The following is a 24,210-nucleotide window of genomic DNA, read 5'->3' on the forward strand; positions in this document are numbered from 1 at the left end:
TTTTCAAAACGGAACACACGTATAAATGTTCTTTCAATGGCCACGTTCAGCAGAATGTTTATTTTGCAACTGTTGGAAGTTTTCTAAGCTCAGATTTGTCCGATGACAAATAGATTAAGACCGGTAGGACAAAATTAATTTAAGTAAAAACGTATAAACGTATATGAAACTAATATGTGCTACCTGGGATATTATGCATCCTTGAATATACTCGCTAATATTAAAATATTTCTTATTATATTTTAATATTTTATTTTCTTAAAATTAAAATTCTTATTAAGTGTGATTGATTAAATTTATATATAAAATACTAATTAACAATTTTTTATTAATATCTAAATAAATTTCTTTAGATATTAATGCAGAGACCATTGCTTATTCCAAAATATATTGTTTGCATAAATTAATATAATATATGTATTCCATATAAAAAGTGACGTCTGATAGAAGTATGAATAGTTGATTCACATTTACTCCAAAAATTTCCCAAAGCTTTGTATTAGCATATGCATGATATTGTTCGTAGTGAAATACATGGAACTTAAACACACAGGTCCAATATAAATAAAAATATCCGACCCAACTCAGCTAAATACAGCAGCTAAACTTAAATTATAAATCCCTACCGAGTGTGATGTGATCAAAAGTGTGGAACAACGAAAACAGAACTAAAAATATTCAGTTTAAACTTACCATTAATACAAAGTGCACGTCCGTGTAAAACATTACCTAATAATATATATTTAAATAAAAAAAAAAATAAAACCAATAAAAAATAAACATTTTAGATCTGTGTGGAAAGTTCTATGGAGCTTTAAAAAAAAACTGATCTTATTAATCCTGCCTAAACGAATCCAGCTGCAACAAATTCTAATCGAAAGTATCACGTGCGTGAAGATTTCCTTCTCTTAGTCCTTCATCTTAAACAAATTGCATTTGCATGAGGTGACCCTGTGCTCGTGGCTCAGTTTTTGAAAATTTTGCGCTGGCGGGATGTGGTAAATGTTGTTGTGAATGTTTGATTTTTCAGGCTTCTACGAACAGAATAGTAGACGCCGACAAATCACGAATATAAACAGATCATCGGAGTCAGCGGAAATCGGAACGGTTTACGAGGATCCTAATAATGAAGCGAAGAATAACCAGTGGCGGAGGATATTGCTGCTAGTTGTCGCAATTACGGTATATTTCTACGAGATAGTAAATAATCATGCGAACTATATACACTTGCTTAGATCTATTTTACGTTTTATATATGGAGGGGTAAAAAGTAAAAACCAGAGTGGTGTAAGTCAAATTTTTTAAAAATTTTTTTCGTGTGCTTAGATTCAATTTATATATTGTAGAAATTGCATCTAAGCACACGAGAAAAAATTTAAAAAAATTTGACTTACACCACTCTGGTTTTTACCCCTCTATATAGTTAGAAGTTAAGTATAATATATAGATATGTATATATATAATCGTTCGACTTTTATAATTAGGTGCACAATATTCCTGAGGGTCTTGCGGTTGGTGTGGGCTTCGGAGCAATAGGTAGTAGTGCATCAGCAACTTTTGAAAATGCAAGGTAAGATCAGAGATAATACAAACACGTACATACCGAAAACAGGATACGTAGCTTGTAACGTAAATATTGGATTGCACAATTACAAGAATGCAAGGAATGCATAATTAGATACGCCAAATAACAGAATATTTATACAAGATCTGAATAATACCCTCTATAGGTCCAAATATCTGATAAAGTACACGTTCGACAGATATTGGCATTTTTATTGATTCTAGTACATTTTTATTAAACGTTAATTGTTGATTCGATATAAAACCGTCAAAATATTTCATATCGCGACAGATGATTTCATACTGACTAAATTTAATTATCGATTAAAAGATATGTTAATTTAAAAAGAGCTTTTAAAAAGAAAATAATGTGTTGCCCGGTTACGCGATGACGCGCTCTACTAACAATGTTTAATAAAGGCTGTATTACTAGCTTAGATCAATCTCGTCTATTCAATTGATTACGCGAGTCAAGAAGGTTAAATACAAGGTTGGCAAAGCGGATTTTAAATATCGCAGATATTACACGCTCGCACACATATATTACATTATTTTTATAATATAATCCGTGAATAGAAAACGAGTTTGAAATTTAAAAAGCGAAATGAGATCGCATCCCGCTTCGCATTTCGATTACAGGAGTCGTGGTATTTATATCGTATCGGAATTTATTTTAATTAGTAACCAGTTTTGTATAATGTATAATAAAGTACGAACGTTATATTAGAGGAATACCGGGCGAATCTAAATGGCACCAATAAAAGTAATTTTACGCTTGTAAGAGACAATCCTGTTTTTTTTTTCTTATAAGAGATAAGCAACAGGTTTGTATCGATGAACAACCTAACTCAATCTAATCGTTAATGTAATAAGAACAGGATAAAATTTTTATCTAGAGAGAGAACCGAAGAAACTATCAAACGTATTAAACGAAAAATTCAATATCTACGAAATATTGTTCGAATTATTTTTTTTCTAATTCTGCGGTAGATATCTTTCGAGCATCTTTGTTACCGATGGCGAGGATACCGGCTGAGTACACTTAAGTCCGAATTCCGTGTTAGATGGCAGCAACGCGCAGTCGCCGGGGCGTCGCGTAAAAATTTAGACGTAGTTCTCTACGAGAGGAAGCCGAGATTAGTGATATGCGTATATACGGGTTAAAAACTTTCTCGGCCCGTCGCGTTTCGTTCGCCACGCATTCCGAAATGCTCGCTCGATCGGAGAAGCGCGTAAAGAGAAGGAGAGGGAAGAAGATTGGAATTCTGCCGCACGTAACTTCCACGCATCTCCCTCGCCGCCATCTTTCCCCGTTCCGCCGCTCGCCGTTCAAATTCTATCAGCGACAAAGCAGGGCAGAGCAAGTAAGTGCGAATTGTCGCGTTCAATCTCAATAAAATCCTCGTTCTAATCGCGACAGTAAGTACCCCGTCCGCGTCCGCGCGTTACGTCGACGCGCCGCGCGGATCGCGAGCGATTGAAGATTGAAGCGAGGAGGCGGAGGAGGCGCGGAGCCGAGCCCGCACCCGCACCGACCTGGCTCGGCCCGCGCGGGCACGGCGTGGTAGGAGGTCCCCATGAATGAGCTCTATGGTGGTCGACCGCGGCCGCCAGTTGGAGGCGAAGTTTATTGGCTCCGCTCGGTGCCTGCCTGTGGCGCGCGCGGGCGCGCAGGGAGTGAAGGGCACGTGTGGCCCTGGAATCCGACGAGCCCTAGGCGCCGCGCATTCCATTCCAGCGTCCCCTCCTTTCCCTTCCCCCGCGCCTCCTCGCGCTCCGCTTACCTACCTACCTACCCCGCACCTACGTGTTCCCGTCCCCGCTTCTTCTTTCGCGCTGCTGCTGCTGCTGCTCGCCCCCTCTGGCCCCCTCGCCGCCCCCCGCGTCGCGTCAGCTCGCTCTAAACTCGCCGTCCTCCGGCCGGTGTCTTCGAACTCGCTTTCTTCCCTCGAGAGCCGCGGTTTGCTTTTCGAGAATTTCGCCGTGTACGCTGGCGACGACTCGTGTCGCGGGCGACTTTTGCGGAATCATCTCGGGGAGAAAATTTTTTTCAGAGATCGAGATTTCCGGGGATCTCTTTTGGTTATTATCCCCTCTCGTGGACGCTCCGAATTGACACACTTTGACGTAAGACATGTATCTCCGTTATTTTTTATTGTGCTTCTATTGACACATCCCTATGATTGATTGAGATTAATTATGCAATTAAGATCTGTCACGTGCTTTTTGCCTTATTGATTGAATGTTGATATTTGCGTCCAGCTAATGTTAAAATGTTGAAGTCATACGAAACGCGAGAGGCCGAAGATATAATCCATTAGCTGCGACAATCTTTATTTGGAGGTCAACAATTTTTTATTTTTTATACATGATTAATTAAAGGATAAAAGTCTGGATGTTAATTGGTCAACGGAAAACGCTCTTCATCTAACTATCGAATACATTTCCTGTCAAAGACAAACTTGTAGAAATTGATCTCGAAATTAGAATAAAATTTTTATGTCAGTTTTAATAAATAAAAATAGTAAAATTATAAAATAACGATAAATTGTAAAATAAAAAAATTGCAAATTAAAGAATTGCAGGTATGCAGCACACCTGTTCTCAGTAATATCTTCGTAACGTGACGTTTGTAGAAGCGCCGCACCTTAGGCGGCTTTATGTTCTTCCTAATGAAGCTATAATCGCGCAAGGTTAATCTAGCGAAAGATCTTAATCTTAATGCGATATTGAGCAAAAGACCGAGGCTTATCACCGTGTCGAGTGAGCGCGCGCGCGCGCGCACGTGACCGTGCGCGTGCACACAACGCGAAGCGTTATTTCCGATTCGCCCGGCCTCCGGATCATTGTCGTTTGACGTACGTACACCGCCGTGCAATTCGCACAGCGCCTTCCATACACGGGCATTCGCTGTTTCTGACGACTTATTTACGATCGTTACGTGATTCGCGAACGGATACGTGACACATCGCGCTTACATGTATCGCTCTTACACAACGACGTTAACTAAGCAAACCTTTCCCCGCGTTGTTTCGCGTTTGAGAATCAAACGACGCTCGTAGGCTGGTCTTTCTCGTTAACGAGAAAATCGAAAACTTGAAGGACGCGTTGGTACTCGCGAATGCAAAGATCAACGTATGCCCGCGGAGCTCCTTTGTTGCTTATTGTTAGGCACAGGCTTCATTCTTTATTTAAAGCGAATGATTTACTCGCGTTGTAAATAAGATACCGAAGGGAAGTAGGCAATATGTGTTTTTGTTAATCTCGCGTAATAAACGAATGATAAAACCGCACAATAGCGATAAGCGCACGGACAATAGAGGCGAATGGACGGTAAATAATGACGCGCGCTGTCCTTCTCTTACACTGGTGAATATGCCTCACTCACCCGTGGTCAACAATTCAAAAAATTGCTTAAAACAGATATCGTCGATTCACGCTGATTGCCTGGTGCTTTACGATCGATTTATAAATGATGTTATTTCTGCCTTAACGGTTTTATTTTATTTTATTATTATTTTTGTAATTCTTCCTATTTTGATAAGAAAGCTGTTAGATTGTTCTATAAAAGATTCCAAGATAAAGATATTGTTTATATAAAAGACCATTTTGTAAGAAAACTATTTCGTTATTACTTTGAACTGTTATTTATGAAAATAGATTCTTACGAAAATAACTGATCATTAAGTATGCAAATATTATTCGTTGTTAATATTAATAATATTAATTGTTACTTTTCATGTATATGATGAAATTGTCAACTTCTTCTACATATTTTCCGTTAGCATATCGCAACAGGTATGACCGTACCGATACGTAGCGCTAATTTCGAACGAGAACGCGAAAACGTCATTTAGTTATCGCAACCAGAAGTCGCGAGCGACGTTTAATTATGAACGGAATAACTGTTCCGTTTCGACGATGTAATGCAAAATTGAGCAACGTTGTCCGTTTCCGACGACAATGGAGATAAGAGCTTGTTCCCGGCGACGGTTAAAAACGTCAATGAGAAACCGGGCAATTAATATCACAACGAAAGCGCCTGGATTTTTCACGGCGACTACAACCTACAACCCGACCTGGGAACTTTCGCGTCGCTCTCGGGAAGTAATTAGCGCCGTCACCTTAAAAGCGATCGAAAAGCGACGGTAGTGAGTCGCGTAAGGCGGTAGCCGACATCCATTTCGGAAGTGAAACTTCCCACGGTGTGCGTGCGCCCGTTATTGGCAAGTCCTAATAAGAGAGAAATTCTGACAACGGCACGCAACGGCGCTTTGTAACGCTTTTGGCGCTACCGAGTAGTAGTTGGTCCTGTTTCGACCACGGTGAGAAAGAGAGAGAGAGAGAGAAGGACGGGGGGAGGGAGGGGAGAGAGAGAGAGACACGCTCTCGATGCTCGTTTGGAAAAATCGTTCAGCCTTGGGCGACCCTAGCCCATGCCCTTTTCTGTCTCGACCAGTTCGTAACGAACGACATACCATTCTCACGACGATTGCGATTAACCCCCTTGGTCCTGCATATATTTTCAGCTGCGCTGCAGGTCCGCGTCGTGGAGTTCGCTGTATATGTACAGGGCTGGTCGCGCTTGCTTTTAACGATGGACCTTGTATGAGTAACTAAGAAGGGCGTTTGAAGAGATGCGAGTTTCTAATTTTGGAGCGAGAGGTGCTCCCGCCCGAGTCGGTCATTGGAGAGAAGGCCAATCTTCTCAATAAGATCTGCAAGATTAACTATTTTATTAATTAATTGTACATTTTCCTTCGGAATAGGAAAGCATCTAAATTTAAAAGTGCTCGCATTAAATTTTGTTCTAGAATTATTATGAATACTGGACAATTTTTCAAACGTTTTCAAATTATTTGTAATTTTTTGCATAATATTGATATACATCGTTAACAGGAAGTGCGATAGATCTAAGAAGGGAAACAATAAAAAAGATGCCATTGCTTCTTTTACTTTTGAGGACAAATTACTACGGTATAATAATCTGCTAGCGTATCCGTTACATAAGCATCGTGATCCTATGACTCGAGTTTCCCGTCCATAAATCGCGCTATCGATTTGCAATATCCGCAATAGGCAAGATAAAAAAAGAGGCTCGAAGGAGATCGTTGTCACGGCGTCCCGGTCAAGGAGAACGCCGTCGAGAGACGTCATCGTTATGGAAATGAAATTTTTGCGCAACTCGGGCTGCGACAGGCTCGGTCGATTGATCAGCAACCGACCTACGTTCGCGTCGCGTCCTTTCCAAGGAAACATAACTCCCGCGGTGGCGGAGGTGGCAATAAGTTCCGGTACGCTGCCGCGCTGAAAGAATCATGAATGAAACGTTTCGCAGTTTCTGCCGCCGATGTTGCAGAACGACCGACGGAGAGATACGATAAGAAATTGAAGGAAAAAGAAAGAGAGAGAGAGAGAGAGAGAGGTGTTGTAGTAGGTAGATGGAAAGGTATAGGCCGATTTGCGTCCGTTGCAAATCGCTCAAGGAGATCCGGTACTGACTCACTACCCACGAGAATGTAGGTCTATCATTCGTTTCTTCCCTCTATTCGCGTTAAAAATATTGTCTTACTTTTTGATACATTTTGCACGTGGCATATAGCTATGCTAGAATTAACGCCATCGCCGATATATTTGATGCTTTAATTCGTGGATGATTTCGGTGACGGATAACATCCCCGCTGCTACACGATAACGTAAAACAGCATCTTTTATTACAGTCGCGGGCGTACCCTGGAGTCCGGGAACGCGTTCTCCGAAATTTATTTACGACGCGCCGTAAATGCGGACAGCGTTTCGAATCACCGTAGGCGGAGTACGATCTCACAAAGGGCGCGAGAATCTGATTTGTATACACTGACCCTTCCTTCTCTTTCTCGTCCTTCTCCCCCGTTGTTCTCCTATTCGTCCTTTTTCGCGGAGCTGCTTCTGAACAAGGAGGAGGTCAGAGAACGACGGGGATGAGAGGATAAGGAGAGAGAAAGAGAGAGAGAACATGTGTAAAAACGCAGGAACCGCGGGGTCCCCCGAGTCGCTACGCCACGTAGATGAGGTGGTGCTATGTTAAACATGGCGCCGGACAAAGCTGCCGACGAAACCATCTCATTTCAGTGCTATCCTCTCCCGGCTGCCTTATTATATACCGGTCGACCGGCGCTCACCGCGGCTCTTTCTTCTTTCTTCTCTCTCTCTCTTTCTCTCTCTTTCTCTGCTATCTTCTCATCCTTATTCTTCATCCTCTCTTTTTACATCTTCGCTTGTATTGGCTCTTCTTTCTACCTTCTCTTCCCTCCTCCCCAAAATTTACCTCCCTCATACTTCTCCCTCTCTCTTTTATCTTCATTCTGTTCTCGTTTCTTCTCGATATCCTGTGCACGTCCAGTTTGAGATACGCCGTAAAGATCGAGATAAAGAGCTTTTGATTTTTTCGATATTGCTATGTTTATCTTCAACGACGCCCCAGGTTTCTTAATTTGTGTCATCGGATTGTCGGACACGAGAGTGGCGTTTAACTTTCCGATGCTGTGCCGCCAGGTATAAATAGAATGCCCTTTCTTATCGCATTAAACATTAACGACAGACCTTTCGATCGACTTTTCTTTGACAAGAACGTCGTAGTGCCAATTATTGTGAATGGCAAGACTTGAGAGAAAGAGATTAAACTACTGATGTAATTGAGTAACAAAATTATATCGTTCGTTTAATTTCAAATAGACTTTAACTTTCCAGAATTCTGTTTAACTCTCAACAGTCTCAACGTAATTATCAAGATATTTAATATGGAATTCTAAAGGATCGCTTTAGTTTTATACTGCAATATTATTTGCGCTTAATCGTCAATGTTCATATAATTGGCATTAAACATGGCAATATGCTGAATTAATAACTCTCTCAACTGTCGGGGGACGTTCTCCGGCGTTCTGTCGACTGTGACATGCCCTGGTTCCTGTTACGGTCCTAGTAAAACCGTGGGCCCGTTCTCCGTATCCTTAATCGTCGTGGGCACTTTGTACCCGACGTTGCTTATCTCACGCGGAAAACTAATTCTGACGTGTGCTAATAGCGACGGAAGTCAAGTACGATATAGCACTTCCCGCTCAGGCATGCCGCACTTATGGATGCACGTGCGCGCGTGCAGTTAGGCGCGATACAGGCCCGTCGTGTTACCGAGAGACCACCGTCCTTTAGCACGGAGGGGTCCGTGCATGTCGGAGTAATTTCTGTTGTCGGCGATTTTCACGGCGAGAGACAGACCAGTTCCTCGAACACTCGTTCCCGATCTCGTGCTCGTCGGCATGTAAATTACGGGGGAGCCGCACATCGCACATTTCCTCCTTTACCGATATACCGCCGAAACACCGCGACGCTTCCGAATTCGTTGCCACGTCAGATTATCGAGAAAACGTACTTCTTTGCTTCTCGCGTGACGCACGTGATGGTTATTATACAGAAAAATATTATCATTTGCCGCGACGAACAACACGACGGAAGAAAATCACGTACAATTTCTCGCTTCTGACATCTTAACGTAATACACGCTGCGGTTAGCAATCGCGGAGTTTAACGTGCGCAAAGATATAAAGCGAGGCAAAAAGGTGGTCGGCGATGTCGATAATGTTAATAAGAATTTTAATACTCGTTCGCTATGTTTTACGATATTAGCGAAGATAAAAGTTTTATGTGTATTATAATTTAATTACGAGCGCGGGTCAAGAATAACGATATTAAGTTGAAAACGCTATAATTATTCGTGTATTTATACCTTGTGTCTACCTATTTCAAATTTTATAGTTTAAATTGTCACAAAAATTATATGAACAAATATAAATAGCAGAATATATATACGTAGAATTTTTTCCTATTTCATATAAAAAAGTAATTAATCTAATTTCAAATTTCATTACTTCTTAATTATACAAGGAATTCTAAAAGAAACCGATATCTTATACGTCACATTCGCAATCCTTACGTTTATAAAAAAAAATTGGTTCCGAATTGGTACATCTGCCACCGTAATTTTTTTTTCTTTAGAAACGAAAGGAATTTAGCAAAACATGAAGGCCTAAAATATGTTGATACACCGCTCTTGCAATTTAAAGACGCAATTCCCTTATCGGAAACTTCTGGGGAATTCTCCAGCGACGAGCGAACGATCGACGATCGAGTGACGACACTTCTGAGCCTTAAGGGTCCTCCGCGTTCGTCAGACCGCATTCGCGATTACCGTGGTCTCGCCTTTCACGGATTCCCCCGATTGCCTCATTATTCCACGAAGCGCGATTACGCCGATAAGCATCTCTTCCCGTTTCGCCGGTGCACTTTATAATCATTCAGGCACGGCCGTTCGCGAGTCGAGCGCGTTTCTGAGAACTGGACTCGCGAGACGTTCTCTAAGCTAGTGACATTCCACGGCACGCCGATACTTCTCCCGTCTCGTATTTCGCGTTCACGCGTCCCCTCGCGGCCCCCCCTCCTTTCTCCCCTTCGTCCTGCCGATACCTTTTCCTTCGTCTCCTTCCTCTTTCGCTCCGTCTTCTTCTCCCTGCTTCCTCTTCCAATCGCCGCTGCAGCGGCACGAACTATTAAAACCTGACTTTAAAATTTATATCGGCCTCGCGGCACCTGCTGCACTTTACCGCACTGCAGATTTCTCAACAATTATGTCACTTGCCGCGCAATACACGCGCTGACACACGGATCGCGATTAGCATACGTTAATTTAGCAATCGTCGATTCATAAAGTACTTGTATAACTTCTTAGCCTTTCGCGTTTCTATGGTCTACTACTAGGTATACTCATCGTAATGCTTTAAAATGAAGGAATCCATTCGATTTAAGTTAAATGCAAAAATTATCGCCATAAAAATTTGATATTATAAAAACAACTTGATGTAATGTAACAATGTAAAAAATTATGATACGCAATCATTAAAATGTTGCACAAATCATTCCATTATTTCTTAAATCTAAACAAATATAAAATATATTATTTTGATAATTTAATTCGAATTCGAATTTTGCTTTAACTAAAATTTAAAGAGCAAACTTCGTTATCGAAAACAAACACGAAAATAATCCTTCACGATATTACGACTCTTAAAGGATTGTTCCTATAAACTCCAATATTAATTCTTTAATTTTTTTTATTTATACAAAATTAATTAGATTTATTATTACTCTCTTAAATCAATTCGATATATTTCTGAAATCTTCTGCGTGCAATGGGCGAGTTAACAAAATCCCTTAAAGGATTGTAGTCCGAAGTTCAACTAATCCTCCGTATTTTCTGTGTAAAAGAGAAACAGAATCAATTAAATATTGATTAAGTTTAAGTGATGTTTACGAGAACATCCCGCGAAGGAGAGCGCACCGATGGTCGATTACGTTAACCTTGAACGATTAGTGGAGTCCCGCGGAGCTGCATCGAGCTGCATTCCAACGATTTCCTTCTTTTCGGCGAGGAGAGCCGTGCTATGCTGCCGACGACGGCAGTACGTCCTAAGCGCATCTCCTAGGCGAGCGTCTGACAGTCGATCGGTCGATGCGCGATGCACTCCTCACGTTCATCGCCTGGACTCGCCGCCGCGCTTCTTCCTCGCTCGCTCGCTCGCTTGCTCGCTCGTTCGCCCGCTCTCTTCATCGACGGGCCGATGTACCGGCACGACGCGACGTGGTGCAGCGACTTCGCAATGCCTGGAATGCGGCGGCATTACGCATGCGCGCCGTGTACCTTACTCGGAACAGCCGGATCCGTTATGTCCCTCGACGACGACCTCACGATCGTCTGCGGGGACTTCACCGAGACCTGCGGCCCGCGGTCTCTCTGTCTGTCTCTCTTTTTCTCTCCCTGTCGTCCGTTCTACCTAGCCAGCCCTCTTCTTACTCTCTTCCTCGTCGCGGAGACACCTAAGATCCTAATGCGAAGTGTACGACGGCATCGCAGCTCTTTGTTGCATTGCCCGAGACACCTGCTTTACCTTACCTTACCCGTAGCTGCTGCTCGCCGGCGATTAATCTTGTTCGCCGCATACCGCGATACGCGAGGAACTCGGAGCACTTCTCCCTGTATCTCTACTTCACTTGCTCCCTCGCCCTCTTTCTCTCTCCGATTAGACACGATCGGTCTAATGCGAGCTAATTGATTCCGGTTGCGAACGCTGACGGTGTATTACTCGGCTGAGAATGATAAAGAAGTGCGCGATAATAAAGCTAAATCACGCGGGGCGCATTTCGCAGATGAGTAATCGAAAAATGTCACGATCGTTAGCGGTACTTAGTATCCTTATCCGCGGCTTTCAAATATATATCTCTCAATGTACACTATAATCCGCGCTTGCGAAGACCCGTAAACCTAGGAATAGCTATTATTGTAACTTCGAAGTTATAACGATCGACGGATGAAAAGAGGAAGCGGAATAACAGTAAAACCGATATGTCACTTTGAGAATTGCATGTGAAAATTACGTGTGAGGGCCAGTCGTAGTGGCTCAAGTGGCTGCGATAGAGCTACCGCGTCGGGTAAAGCGTAGGAGTTAGGAACATCCCTATGTTGAGGGTGCGTAATCACTGCGATCGCGACGCGAGACCGAGACGGATACTACAGCAGCGTCGGCGGCGGCGGCGTCGGGGTTGATCTTACGGTCTTATGGTTTTATGGCGTTAGTCCGTGGCCGGTGGCCCTCTCTCCCCCCTTTGTCCCTCCCCCCCTCGGGACTCACGGAGCTGAAAGAGCCGGAGAGCTCGCCTTGGCGTTGGTGGAATGCGGGACGGGCAAATCGCGGTCGGCCCGCTTGCGCCTCGTTCCCATGCATTCCTTCCTGCCCCTCTCGCCCTCCTCCGCGTTCTCTCGTTCCATGGTCTCCCTCTCCCTTTCTCTCTCTTTCTTTCTGTGCTCTCCTCCCCCCTTCTCTTCCCCTCCTCTCGGTCTGTCTCTTTCGGTCCCTCTTTCTCGCCCCCTTCGCTCTCTCGCGCACAGACACATCGCTCCGCACCTCTACGCGCTCGACGTTTCATCTCGTTTCTCTCCTGTCTCTCTCATTTTAGCGTACACACGTACGTATGACACACATGCACCACAAACGAAGCCTCTTTACTCTCTCTCTCTCTTTCTTTCTTTTTCTTTCAGTTTTCCTCTTCCTCTATTCCGCTTGTCCCTTTTTTCTTTCTTTTTCAGATTCCTCTCTGTGTCTCCCGCACGGGCGCACACGCGAATTCGCGAATCTTTTCCTTTCTTTCTCTTTCTCCGCGCTATCCCCTTCCCGCTCCCCGATACTCCGTCTCGCTCGCTTACGCGCGCGTGCACATATATATGTGTACGCACGCTCGTGCACGCGATAGACGTAGTGTGGTACCCCTCTCTATATCTTCCTCTCTTTCTCGCGCGCGCGGCTGAATCCCTAACATCCTTGCGCCTCCTTCGGAACCGAACCATCCCGCCTCATCCTGTTCCTCGACTTCCTTCTGCTTCTCGTCGAACACGCTCCTTTAACCGAGCCATACCTCGTCGCGGCGGGGAAAGCCTCGTCATGGCATCTTAACCGATCGACTCGTGCCCGACGGGCAACATTGTTGCGAATCAGGCCGAAGAAATAAATATTGAGATGGAGCAATATCGAGACGTGTTATGCGCCTTATTATATTATCTGCCATTTTATTCGAGCACTAATTTTTATTTTCTAATTCTTGATCGTAATACTACTGATTAATCTTAATAAATCTGATCCCGCTCGCACAATCACAAAATTATTAACGGTTTTTTAATCTTAATGTACGAAGTTCTTTATTAGGAAGTAGGATTATAATAAGCAATACTTTTAGCGAAGCTTTCATTCTTTATGTTACAGTTCAAGTGTTTCTTAAATTGAATTAAATACATGATTTATAAGTTTCTGTCTTCAAAACTTTTATTTATATATTTTTAATCCATATTCAATATAAAATTCTAAAGTTCTAAACTATTCGTGAAAAGAAAACGACGTTGAACTGATCTTTATTTAACATTATAATTTAATAATGGATCGAGTAATAAAAATGGTCGGTTTTTGCAAAGTACGTTTTCACGCAGAATTAGCTTCTGACGTTCTTCGTCCTGCGGCAGGGCGAGGAGCGGGATAGGTGTTGCCACGTAAGGACAACCGCGGCTTTATGGAATTCAACATGGCGTCCACGGTGCGTCCGATGGAGTTACAGCAACCGCCATGTTGGTGCACACCAACGAACTCCCCAGTCAACATGATCTATTAAGTACTGCCACAGTGTTTGACTCGATCTCTAATTTATCATTCGATTCGGACTAACAGCGACACTTCAGCATTACAATTGAATTATTTGACTTCGTAGTCGAATCTACTTCTACCTAATTCGTGACCGTGACATTCATCTTTCAAGCCCTGCTTTCTTCCTCGTTTTTCGTTTGTCTCATAAAGAAATGATCGACAATGATCTCGAGCATTTTCACGTTTTTTCCCGATCGCCGGAGAACCACTTATGTATATCGGCCGCTCGTAGTTGGCCCGGATGTTAGATATGCGTAGATAACGGTGAGAGAACGTGGCACGTGTTCGGTCGTGCGTGCGTGTGCCTCAACTCACACGCGCGCAGCTTTTTTTTCGCGTCGGAGATGACTGACCCGGTCAGATCTCTTTTTTTCTACTAGGAGAAATCCGCGGTTTTCGACACGAGACGGCACGACGCCAGTGTCGTACGGCGCGCGAAACATTCCTCGATTACCGCTTTATAATTTAAGCCGACGAATAACGGAAACAGGATCTGCCCTTTTCTATCATCTACTTATTCATTAATTTTTATTTATCTAAATTATTTGTGAAGCGATACTGCAGATAACTGTATTACGCAAAAAATCTTATTTATACACAAAAACGCAACACTGCGAGTCGATATTAGCGACAAACGCACTCATAGCGTATTTTTCTTTATTTGCCGTTAAAATAAATTTCAAAGTAATTTTTTCGTGTAAATTCAAGCGTAGCAATCCGTTTAGACTAAAAAAAATGTTATAAATGAGCAACCGCTGTTATCTTGTTCCTTACATCGTCACATATCTTGCATAACAAGAACCAAGCGGACCACCGAGCATGATAAATACTTTCTAATCTACGTACAAGCGAAGAAAAGGAGACACCGAGTTAATGGCTTTTCTAAACATCCCGTCGACACACATCGACAGGACTGTGATAGCCATCCGTGTGTTAATTTCTTTATTATCAAAGCGGTAAACACCACAGCTTCCAAGATTTTACATGCCCGCAAGTTTCGAATAAAAAAAATGTTTCCATCAATTCCATGTTAAAATCATTATATGGACGGAACATCGATTCTCAATTAGTAGTAAAATGTATTTGTATCGAAACAAACTCAGGGAATTTAAGTTTTATTTTATAAATCTGGTAATTTATGTAAATTATTGAACTGTCTAATATTTGTCAGTTTTAAAATGAACAGAAAAAAATATAAAGAAAATTAACAACTTTTGACGTGTCAAACTCGAAGAAATTTAAGCAATTTGAGGGAGCAAAAGTAATCACAAGTTCAAACTTTTCCACGTCACTTTAAATTAAGTGATTTTCTTTCAAGCTTACCCTCCTCATTTCCGTTCTATCTTCGACCTGAATACATATTCATCGTCGCAGCGTCGTTCATTCGTCGACGCGGCGTGAAACCTCAATTAAGACGGTTATGCGAAAGAAGCCGGCCGGTTTCTCGGTAGAAAAATTCCTTCCTGAAAATTCGCCATGGATCTACGCGCCTGTCAACTTATTCGCCAATTCGCCAATACTTTCTCCCGGATCCTCGCGCGAAACATTCCTCGGCCTCGGTATCCTCCGCTCTCTACAAGAGAGCTCTCAGCCGCCCCGTTCCTAAGGTTATCTACCCGACTTCTCTCGTCGTTTTCTTTCGCCCACCGTCCTGCCTCGATCTCGGCTGCTGCTTCTCGCACTCGAATCTTTTGCGGCCGCGGAGTAGCGTGCAGCCGCGTTCTGCGCTCTTCGCGCCCGCACGAAAGAATGATAGCTTCGCTAATAGGTGGATTAGCCACGCGTAAATGTTACGGTAATACGATTAGCACCAGAGAAAGGTCGGCGCTAATTAATACGTTGCGTGTACCTCGCTCTCGGCAAGTCGCACGAAGCTTATCCTGAAGATTCCTTATTTTAAGACTCGTTACAGAAAATAAGCGTTTAATATAAAACAAACTCAGAACGAGGTTTCGCTATTCTATAAATGACGTTTCGCTCGATTCGAAAAACTACAAAGATATGATAGTATGAATGAAATCTGTCTAGCCTTTCACAGTGCTATTGACTTTGGCATATAAGAAGCTTCTTCAACGTAAAAGCAATTTTAAAAATATTCTACATGTGCACTACTGATAATTTTTTATGTAAAGTTTTCAAATATATAAATAAAAAAAGTCTGTCTTGTACAATATTCTTTTTTGTGCTAAATTTAATATTCTGTGTATCATTATGAATTAATGACCAATATTGCGGTCTTTATATCTCTATATATATTTTATTTTATTTTATTACATTCTTTATTTTTCATTTGTGTCTCTATTTTTTTATTTATCTCTCAAATATATTAACAATAAGAAGATTAAAATGTTAAGCGCGATCGAATCGTGATATGAACGACGGCCGAAATACCGTTCTCTTGATCTCGAAACAATTCTCCGTCGCCCTAGCCGTCTGGCGAAGACGGTAGACGGAGCCGGGAGTAGTCAGGGGCCCTGACCGTGGAAAGCAGAAAGAACTCAGGAAGGAAAAGAAGCCGCGGCACCCGAACCACCAGCGGTGGTGGTGCGCGTTCAAGGGCCCGCGATGGTAGTGGGGCACCCGCAAGAGGGAGACCAGCCGCTCTCGCGCCGCAAGAGAGCGAGGGGAGAGAACGACGATACACACTCGTGCACACGTACATATCCACGTACACGTACCGCGAATATAAGTGGGGGAGGGGAAGGGGCGATCATTCTCGGAACTCGGGTGACCTCCCTCGGTGCAACTGGCGAACAGCCGGACCCAACGGGTTAACTGTACAACCACTTATATACCTCGACGCCGTAGGAATGCGGCGACGATGATGCCGTCGTCCCATGAAATAACGCGCGACATGCCGCGGCATGACATACCTCTCGCCGGGAACCCTGCGTGTCCGCGCGAGAGGGCCCGCGGGAAAAGAGAATCACCTTATATACTGGATGATCCCTGCGCGAAAGCGCGGATCACGTCATTCATTCACCTGTGCCGCCTCTACTCCCGATCGTCTCTCTACCGGACCTGCCGTCGTTCTACCGTCAACTCGCGCTGATCTTTCCGTATAGGACTTTTCCGACACAAAACTCGCGAAAACGCGGATAACTACGATCGTGTGATATTTTATACGTTACCCCCAAAGATAAAAAGCAAAGTAACACCCGATTTTATCCGTGAAACAATCGTTTGTGATAACAATTTTATCTCAATGCGCGTTCAGATTATTAAAATTTTAATTATTAAAATCGTGCGACGGCTTTTTCGAAAATGTGACGACTTTGAACGGTACTGGGCGTTTAAATATTTTTGAAAATAATTATAGAATTTTGGGAAGAATATATAAGATAAACTTTTTTATTAAATTTTAAAAGTTTTCTTTTTTAATTATTTTTTTTTAATTGAAATAAAACGATTCGAATAAACATGAAAGAATGATTAATTTTGTATAAATAATTAAAAATTAATACTCACCACAAGGTTGTTCTGCCGATGCCTCTCCTAGGTCTCCTCCTTCTTTCAGCAGGCTATTCAGGTTGCCAACTCCTTAGAACTCCTCTAACACAACACTCGCGAAAAAAACGCGGACAACCACGATCGCGCGATATTTTATACGTCACTCCCGAAAATAAAACGCGAAATAAAAAAATTAATCCGTGAAAAAATTGTCCGCGATAACAATGTTAACTCAACGCGCGCGTTCAGATTATTAAAATTCTTATTATTAAAATAACGTGACATTTCCGAAAATTTGATGATTTCGTATACGGCACTCCCGAAAATGTGACTTGACAAACCGTTTATACAATCGGCGGCGATTTCTAACAAGTATTCTTTTTTTCCAAATTACAAATTATCTTTCTCTCTTCAGAGAGAATCGAAGATAAATTATACATATTTTAACCGGCAGAGCGTTCAAAGTGCGACGCGAGACGTTCGCGAGATAGTAAACGCGAAATTCTAATTTAGACATACATCCGCGAATATCGCAACGAATCTTTTATCATGCGTAAATAGGACACATGATTACACCGCCGTTACACGATGTCTCTTAAGGCTTTCTTTTTCTCTCACATTTCCTTATCGCACAATACTCATTTATCGAAATGCTGCAGTTAATTATAATTGCGTGACGATCTATAGAGGGTCGTATACGACACTTCTAACTGTTAACTGTTCGCGAGATTCTGCGAAATTGTATTCCAAATGAATGATCAAACGGATCGTGCAAAAGTACGCGATGTGATCAAAGTTCAGCATTCCCATCGCGTATCGTTTCGAATAGATCGCGCGAAATATGTATCCGCTCGAATCAAGTGTTCATTGCTTTGATATCCATGCGATTCATTAAACGTAAGCGTTAGTTAATTGTACGGGAGATAATTGCATATTGTTGCGAAGAGCGATCGAGAGATCTTAACGCTACAACGTACAGAACAGTTCTGAGCTACCTGCCGGCAGTGCCGGCGACTTTGTTCTCGCGCAGCGACGTCACGTAAACAAAGTGCGTCACGTACACCGAAAAACAACCTCGAGACCGCGTGCTAATCACAATAACATTTCCCCGAAATACTTTAACGCTTTTTAACAGATTCTTCATACAAATTTGAAAGAGTCGCGAGACTGATTGTCTCGATTCTTTCTGTGTCCTCCGCATTACGTTAATAGCGACGAAGATTTCTGCAACTTCGCGATCCGCTACGTGAATCAAGCGGACAGTTAGTATAGTAAAGCAGTTAATTAATCAAAAATACATGCTGATTGTTCCCTATAAATCCCGATCGTTCGCAAATCGATGATTCGCCGAGCGGATCACGGAAGAGCCTGCTATATCGCATCTGAATCGTTTGAGCCTGTTTTTTCCATCTTGGATCGATCCGCTTGCGTTCACGTGGTGGTTAGAGATTTTTGCAGACGACGCATCAATTTTTCGCGTGGGCAACATTTCACCAACGGTAACATTTTTACATGATTATAATGGGGATAAGGATAAGGAGAGGAGGCTTTTTATTAGATTATTTATAAGTAGCTGTTTCATTCTTGATAGAATAATCCCATTTTCGAACAATGTACACCGCAAAAATCTCTAGACTGTCTCATTAATTTTTGACTGAAATTCGGAATAAAAATAACTAATGAAACAAGAAACAAGCAATTATCTTGAGAACGAAAGACAAAATTATTCGCCATTAGATTCGCGAAAATTCTGAAATGATATACAGCTTTTATATTTATATGACTATAATTGCTAATTTATCTATTTAAGGTTTTGATTTATCTCAGCATTTATCTGAAGCAGGAGTATTTATGAAATGCTATTCATCAAGTCGCGAAATACGATTACTAGCAAACGATGAGTTTGAAGCCCCTGAACGGCTTGTTGCAGCGTTCGCCTCGTAAAGTCCGGCGCTCATGAATATCGAATTACGGGAGCTAGATCGCGGAAGATCTTCGTTACCTCGTTCCACGTACCAGAACCGAAGGGTTTTTCTTCGTTTCGGTCGCTTCGCGCGCATGCGGCTCTGTCCGGTTCAGTCGAGTCATTCATTCGAATAGTTAGTCTCCTCTATGAAGCCCGGTACCGTTTTCTCGCTTCTTATGGGCCTTAGAATTGGATCATCTCGCTAACCGGACAAGTCTCCCGACCGTTCCCCGTCTTCAATTCAGCTCTCGTCATAGGGTTCTTGCGAGGCCCCACGGTTCTAGTTTTATAGGAATACTATTACGTCGATCCTGAGAATCCCATTGAAGGTCTACCGATGGAAAGAAAGAGAGAAAAAGAGACAGACCAGCGCTGACGTATTCATGGTTGCAATGACCTCGCAGTCGGATTATAATTAATTTCGCAATTGCCTTCGAAGAAATATTAACCGTCGAGAAACAAGTTAAACTTTACCTTGCAAAAGTCGCAAGGATCTATGTATTTTAATTAATTTCCACTGTACAAGTTTAAATAAGGATTAGAAATAGTTAAAAAATTGTTGTCAAAGAGACGTAACCTGCACTTTCTCCTGAAAATATTCATGCGTAACTCGACATATATGAATAAATAGCTCATTTTACATCCCGCGGAATTCAATCCATCCATGTCGATTCGTCCGCGAGGCTTCCTCTCGCGAGCTCGCAAAGTTCAACCTGCGTTCCTCGACTCGCTCGGAGTAGTGAATGGAAGGATTCGTCGCGGGATTGGCAGAGAACGCGGGGTCGAGAGCGGTCGGAGAGCGATGATATTCCGAAGTTGAGGAGAATTCCGCGGCGGCGGTGTGCAATATATGAAATATCCCGCCGGCTTGTGCGCCGTGTTAGATTGTGTACGCGGTGTATCCCGTCGTTCATTCACCTGTTACGTCTCTCTCCCGCCGCTCCTTCCCTCCCTCGTTCCATCTCGTTCGCTCGCCCGTTCGCTAGCTCGCTCGCTCTCGCCGCCTGCCTTTCTCTCTCATTCTTCGACGTGATTCTACCATGCTATTACTTGTACCATAGATCACGCTCGGCGATCCGCGAGGTCGCGGAAAAGAGAGACAGAGATGAACGGAGGTCGAGGAAAGAGGTCTCGCGAGCTTGCAACGAAGCGCTAACGTTCTATCTCTTCTATATCGATCACGTCACTAATGCATCGCGTGATCATTTTTGCGCATATTATACAAGTTATTTTTGATCCCCCGCACTTCACCATAATTATATTTGAAAAGTTATGTAAGATTATGTCTTAATATCCATACATCCAGAGATTAATTAACAACCTTATGTACTGATTTATAACTATATTATCAATTATATAAATTATCAATTATATACACATATATATATAAATGTACGGAAGCCTGAATGATTTGCAGCGAATGGATATTCGACATTGCAATAATCAGTTATTAATGTCAATGATACAAACACGTTACGTATTACGTCAATTTACTTATGACTATTGCGCCAACGGCTTCACCTCGTTGCTGGGCAGTTCGCGTAACTGGAAGCGAAACTCAAGGCTTTGTCGTTCATTGACATCTTATTTATGAGCGGCGATCCTGGTCGAGTAAGCTTAGCCGTTCTTCGGTAGGCATGAAAGAGCGAGCGGTACATACGGCTGGATCTAGAGGAAGCCTCGCGGCTCTCCAAGCGCTTCGCTCCGATCGCGAAGATGGAAAAATCTGGAGAATGTCGAAGCCGTCGACCAGTTTCAAGAACTCACTGCCACGTCGGAGAAAGAGAGAAAAAGAATGTGTGTGCGTGTGTATGTTTGTGTATACGTACACGCGCAAGTTGATTCTCGCGCGGAGCCACCTTGTCTCCTTTGGTTTCGTTCTTATCGCGCTCCTCTCTTTTTCTCTTTTTCTCTCCCTTTTTCCTTCGCTTTTTCTCAATTCGGTGGCGGCAGAACGGCCCCTATTTTTGCATATTATCGTTGCGGCCCATCGGTGCACAACCTTACGGAATTCGCGAACGGTGCGCTCGGTGCAAGATCGGAGTACCTATCTTGAGACTGGTACAGAAATACCGCGATACTTATACGCTGGAACGCTTTCGATTGCGTTAACTTTGTGAAAGAATCGGTTATCGCTATATAGATAATGAATTATACCGATTATGCAAGACAGTCTTGTCACTGATGCTATTTAAAAAGTTGATTTTTCCTTGGATAATTTTAGAACGACTCATATTTTTAATTTATAATTAATTACATGTATTCGCAAATCAAAAGTAACGTTCAAATTCTGAATTTTGTTACAGAAATCTCGCGATCGGGATCGGGATACAAAACTTCCCAGAAGGATTGGCAGTGTCCTTGCCCCTTCAAGCCGCCGGGATTAGCACGCTGAAGAGCTTTTGGTACGGCCAGCTCTCGGGGATGGTGGAACCCATTGCCGGTGTCCTTGGCGCAGCCGGAGTGACGCTCGCCGCACCTGCGCTACCTTATGCACTTGCCTTCGCGGCCGGTGCGATGATCTACGTTGTGATCGACGACATTATCCCGGAAGCGCATCAAAGGTATGTACCGTATAATCCACTTGCCCGGAAAAACTTGAAACTGCGAAACGACTCCTATTTACGCTTTTTTGCAATGCTCAAAATAACGGTCACTTAACTCGCTCTCAAGATTGCTGCAACGCGATAGGAGTCCCTCTCGAAAATGTATAAATAGCGCGATCATGAGTTCAGTCGAGCCTTAGAGCTATTCGGCAAAAATCGGTAGATAATAAACTTGTTGAGCATTTCCGATATCAACTTACAACCGATATTTCCGATAAGGAACTTTATGATCGCGCACGGTACATCGGGTACTCGGAAAATGCACGTGTTATTGAAAAAGCGTGGAAGGTGGTGTTGAATGCAGAAGGGTGAAGCCGGTTCGCGCAAAGGGAGTTGGGCGCAACTCGTTTCCTTAACTGGTTCCGGCTTCTCCCCGTTCTTTCTTCTCTCCCTTGTCCTTCTTCCTCTCTCTCTCTCTCTCCCTTTCTTTTTCTCTTTTTCTTTTCCTTTTCGTTTCTTTAAAACACCGTTCGTACCAGAAGCACCAGCCCACGGTGCACTTGCACCCGTTTCCGTCTCACGTTTCACCCTCGGTCCATTCACGATGAATTAGAAGTCCAGGCTAGTCTCAGAGTCAGAAGGGCGGAAGACGCTTTTCCCACCGACACAATGGCCCTTCATTTCGGGATTTATTTTCTCGTCCTCGGACGCGAATGCGGATAGCCGCTCGATGGCGATCTTTCAATAACGCGTGATCCTCCAATTCGATCCTTCAGAGTGTCATTTTTTCGATGATCGGCAGTTTAATTTATTGTTGCACTTTACTTTCTCAGAAATATTTTCTACGTTATATGAGAAAAATAATACCGGATATTGTGGATACAAATTAAGAAGAAAGATACGATCAATTACGCGAATCGATTTAGAGATTATCGTGTGGCAATTTGTAAAATTTCATATTTATATTTATATATCTTTTCCATACTTCTTTTATAACTTATTAGATTTATGAAGTTTATATCAAATTAACTGAAAATAATTTCTTTCATTCGTTTCATTTAATATCCATTCGTTTAACTTGATTACAGTAATAGATTACACACACCGCGACTTAATCGTGACTCTTTCAATGTAACGTGACGACGAAGTCTGTAACTCTTTATTTTTATGTTCTTTACGATCCGAAGCCGCTAGAAATCAGCGAGATCGTTCCGGCGACCGCGCGAAACGTCCGGAATCCGTTTCGACCGGAGTATGCGGAGCACCGAAGCGCATAAATATAGAGAAGAAAAAATTCGTGTCGCGTATGTCCTATGAATTTCTACTCGTGTCAAGCGGACGCGCATATGTACCTATACATACGTACTCGCACGTACAAACGTACGTAAGTATCTATACGATGTCCGTATTCGAGAGCGATTACGGTACAATGGCGCGTGACGGCAGTGCCGTAGTTAGCGCGCCGTCGGCGAAACGGACGTGGCGAATTTCTTTCCCAGGCCTGGCGGCGGCCTAGCTGAAGAAGGTGCATTGTCATTATAATTGGCTCCTTTTGTATTTCGCGTGCGATCTAACCGCCCGGATACCCAAGCGCGAAAGCACGGTACACGCTCTTTCTTTCTCTCCGTCTCTCCCTCTTTCTCTCTTTTTCTCGTTGCGATTCTCTCTCGTCAAGGATCCCCTGAGACAGTCAGCCTCGACTCGCTCCCTCGGGAACCCTCCGGGTGGCCGGAAAACACAAAAGTGAAAACAGATCGCTCGCTCTCTCTACCGTCCCGTCTTTCCTCTCCTTCGTGGAAACCGTTGCTCGACCTCCACGAAAGGAGAGTCCACGAAACGCGAGCATGCGATTCTTCAAAGAAAATCAGTCGATCTCGAGCTACATTTGCATAGATGCACGCGGTCCAACTTCGCTTTTCTAATGCACTCAATATCGATATGTTCGAAATTCTAGCAACGATCATATCCGAGAAGCGTACTTGTGATCAAGCCCTAGAAGTACGAGATTTCCTTCTTTATACATTTGTGCATACGCAAATATGAATACTACTATTATTAGCGAATTGTTATTTCTGAGGAACGACTGTGAATACGCTTTTAAGTGCCGTAAATGCTCAACTCGCAACCTGCAATATTTGTATTACTGTCGAGCTACCAGAATTATACTTGCTAAATCCACACTTGCTTCATTTAAACGTGTAAAAAATTATGGGTTGGGCAACGACTTTTGTAGCGCTAGTCTCGATTAAAAGAAGTTTTTTGTCCACATCGTAACTAGAGTTATAAATAGGAGAACAAATTGCGAAGCTATCCGCGTTTATGACTAAAACTGGGTCACAGACGCAATATCAATTTCAGTCGAGGAAAAAAAGGACATCGGAATGCGTGAGATTCCTTCGAATTCTCTCTC

At 42.9% G+C, this 24,210-nt stretch overlaps 1 protein-coding gene across 2 annotated transcripts in view; it reads left to right on the forward strand.

Moving 5' to 3' along the window:
• LOC112454825 (zinc transporter ZIP11) overlaps positions 1-24,210 on the forward strand; it is a 36,496-nt gene that overhangs the window by 6,777 nt on the left and 5,509 nt on the right. For both annotated transcript variants that reach the window (XM_025016420.1, XM_025016423.1), the window contains exons 3-5: positions 1,031-1,182; positions 1,485-1,570; positions 21,561-21,818. In XM_025016420.1, coding sequence (XP_024872188.1) covers positions 1,031-1,182; positions 1,485-1,570; positions 21,561-21,818 — 496 coding nt within the window. The remainder of the gene's footprint in view (positions 1-1,030; positions 1,183-1,484; positions 1,571-21,560; positions 21,819-24,210) is intronic.

Source organism: Temnothorax curvispinosus, unplaced genomic scaffold (genome assembly GCF_003070985.1).
Source record: "Temnothorax curvispinosus isolate PA1 unplaced genomic scaffold, ASM307098v1 QBEX01000525.1, whole genome shotgun sequence".
NCBI classification, from domain to species: domain Eukaryota; kingdom Metazoa; phylum Arthropoda; class Insecta; order Hymenoptera; family Formicidae; genus Temnothorax; species Temnothorax curvispinosus.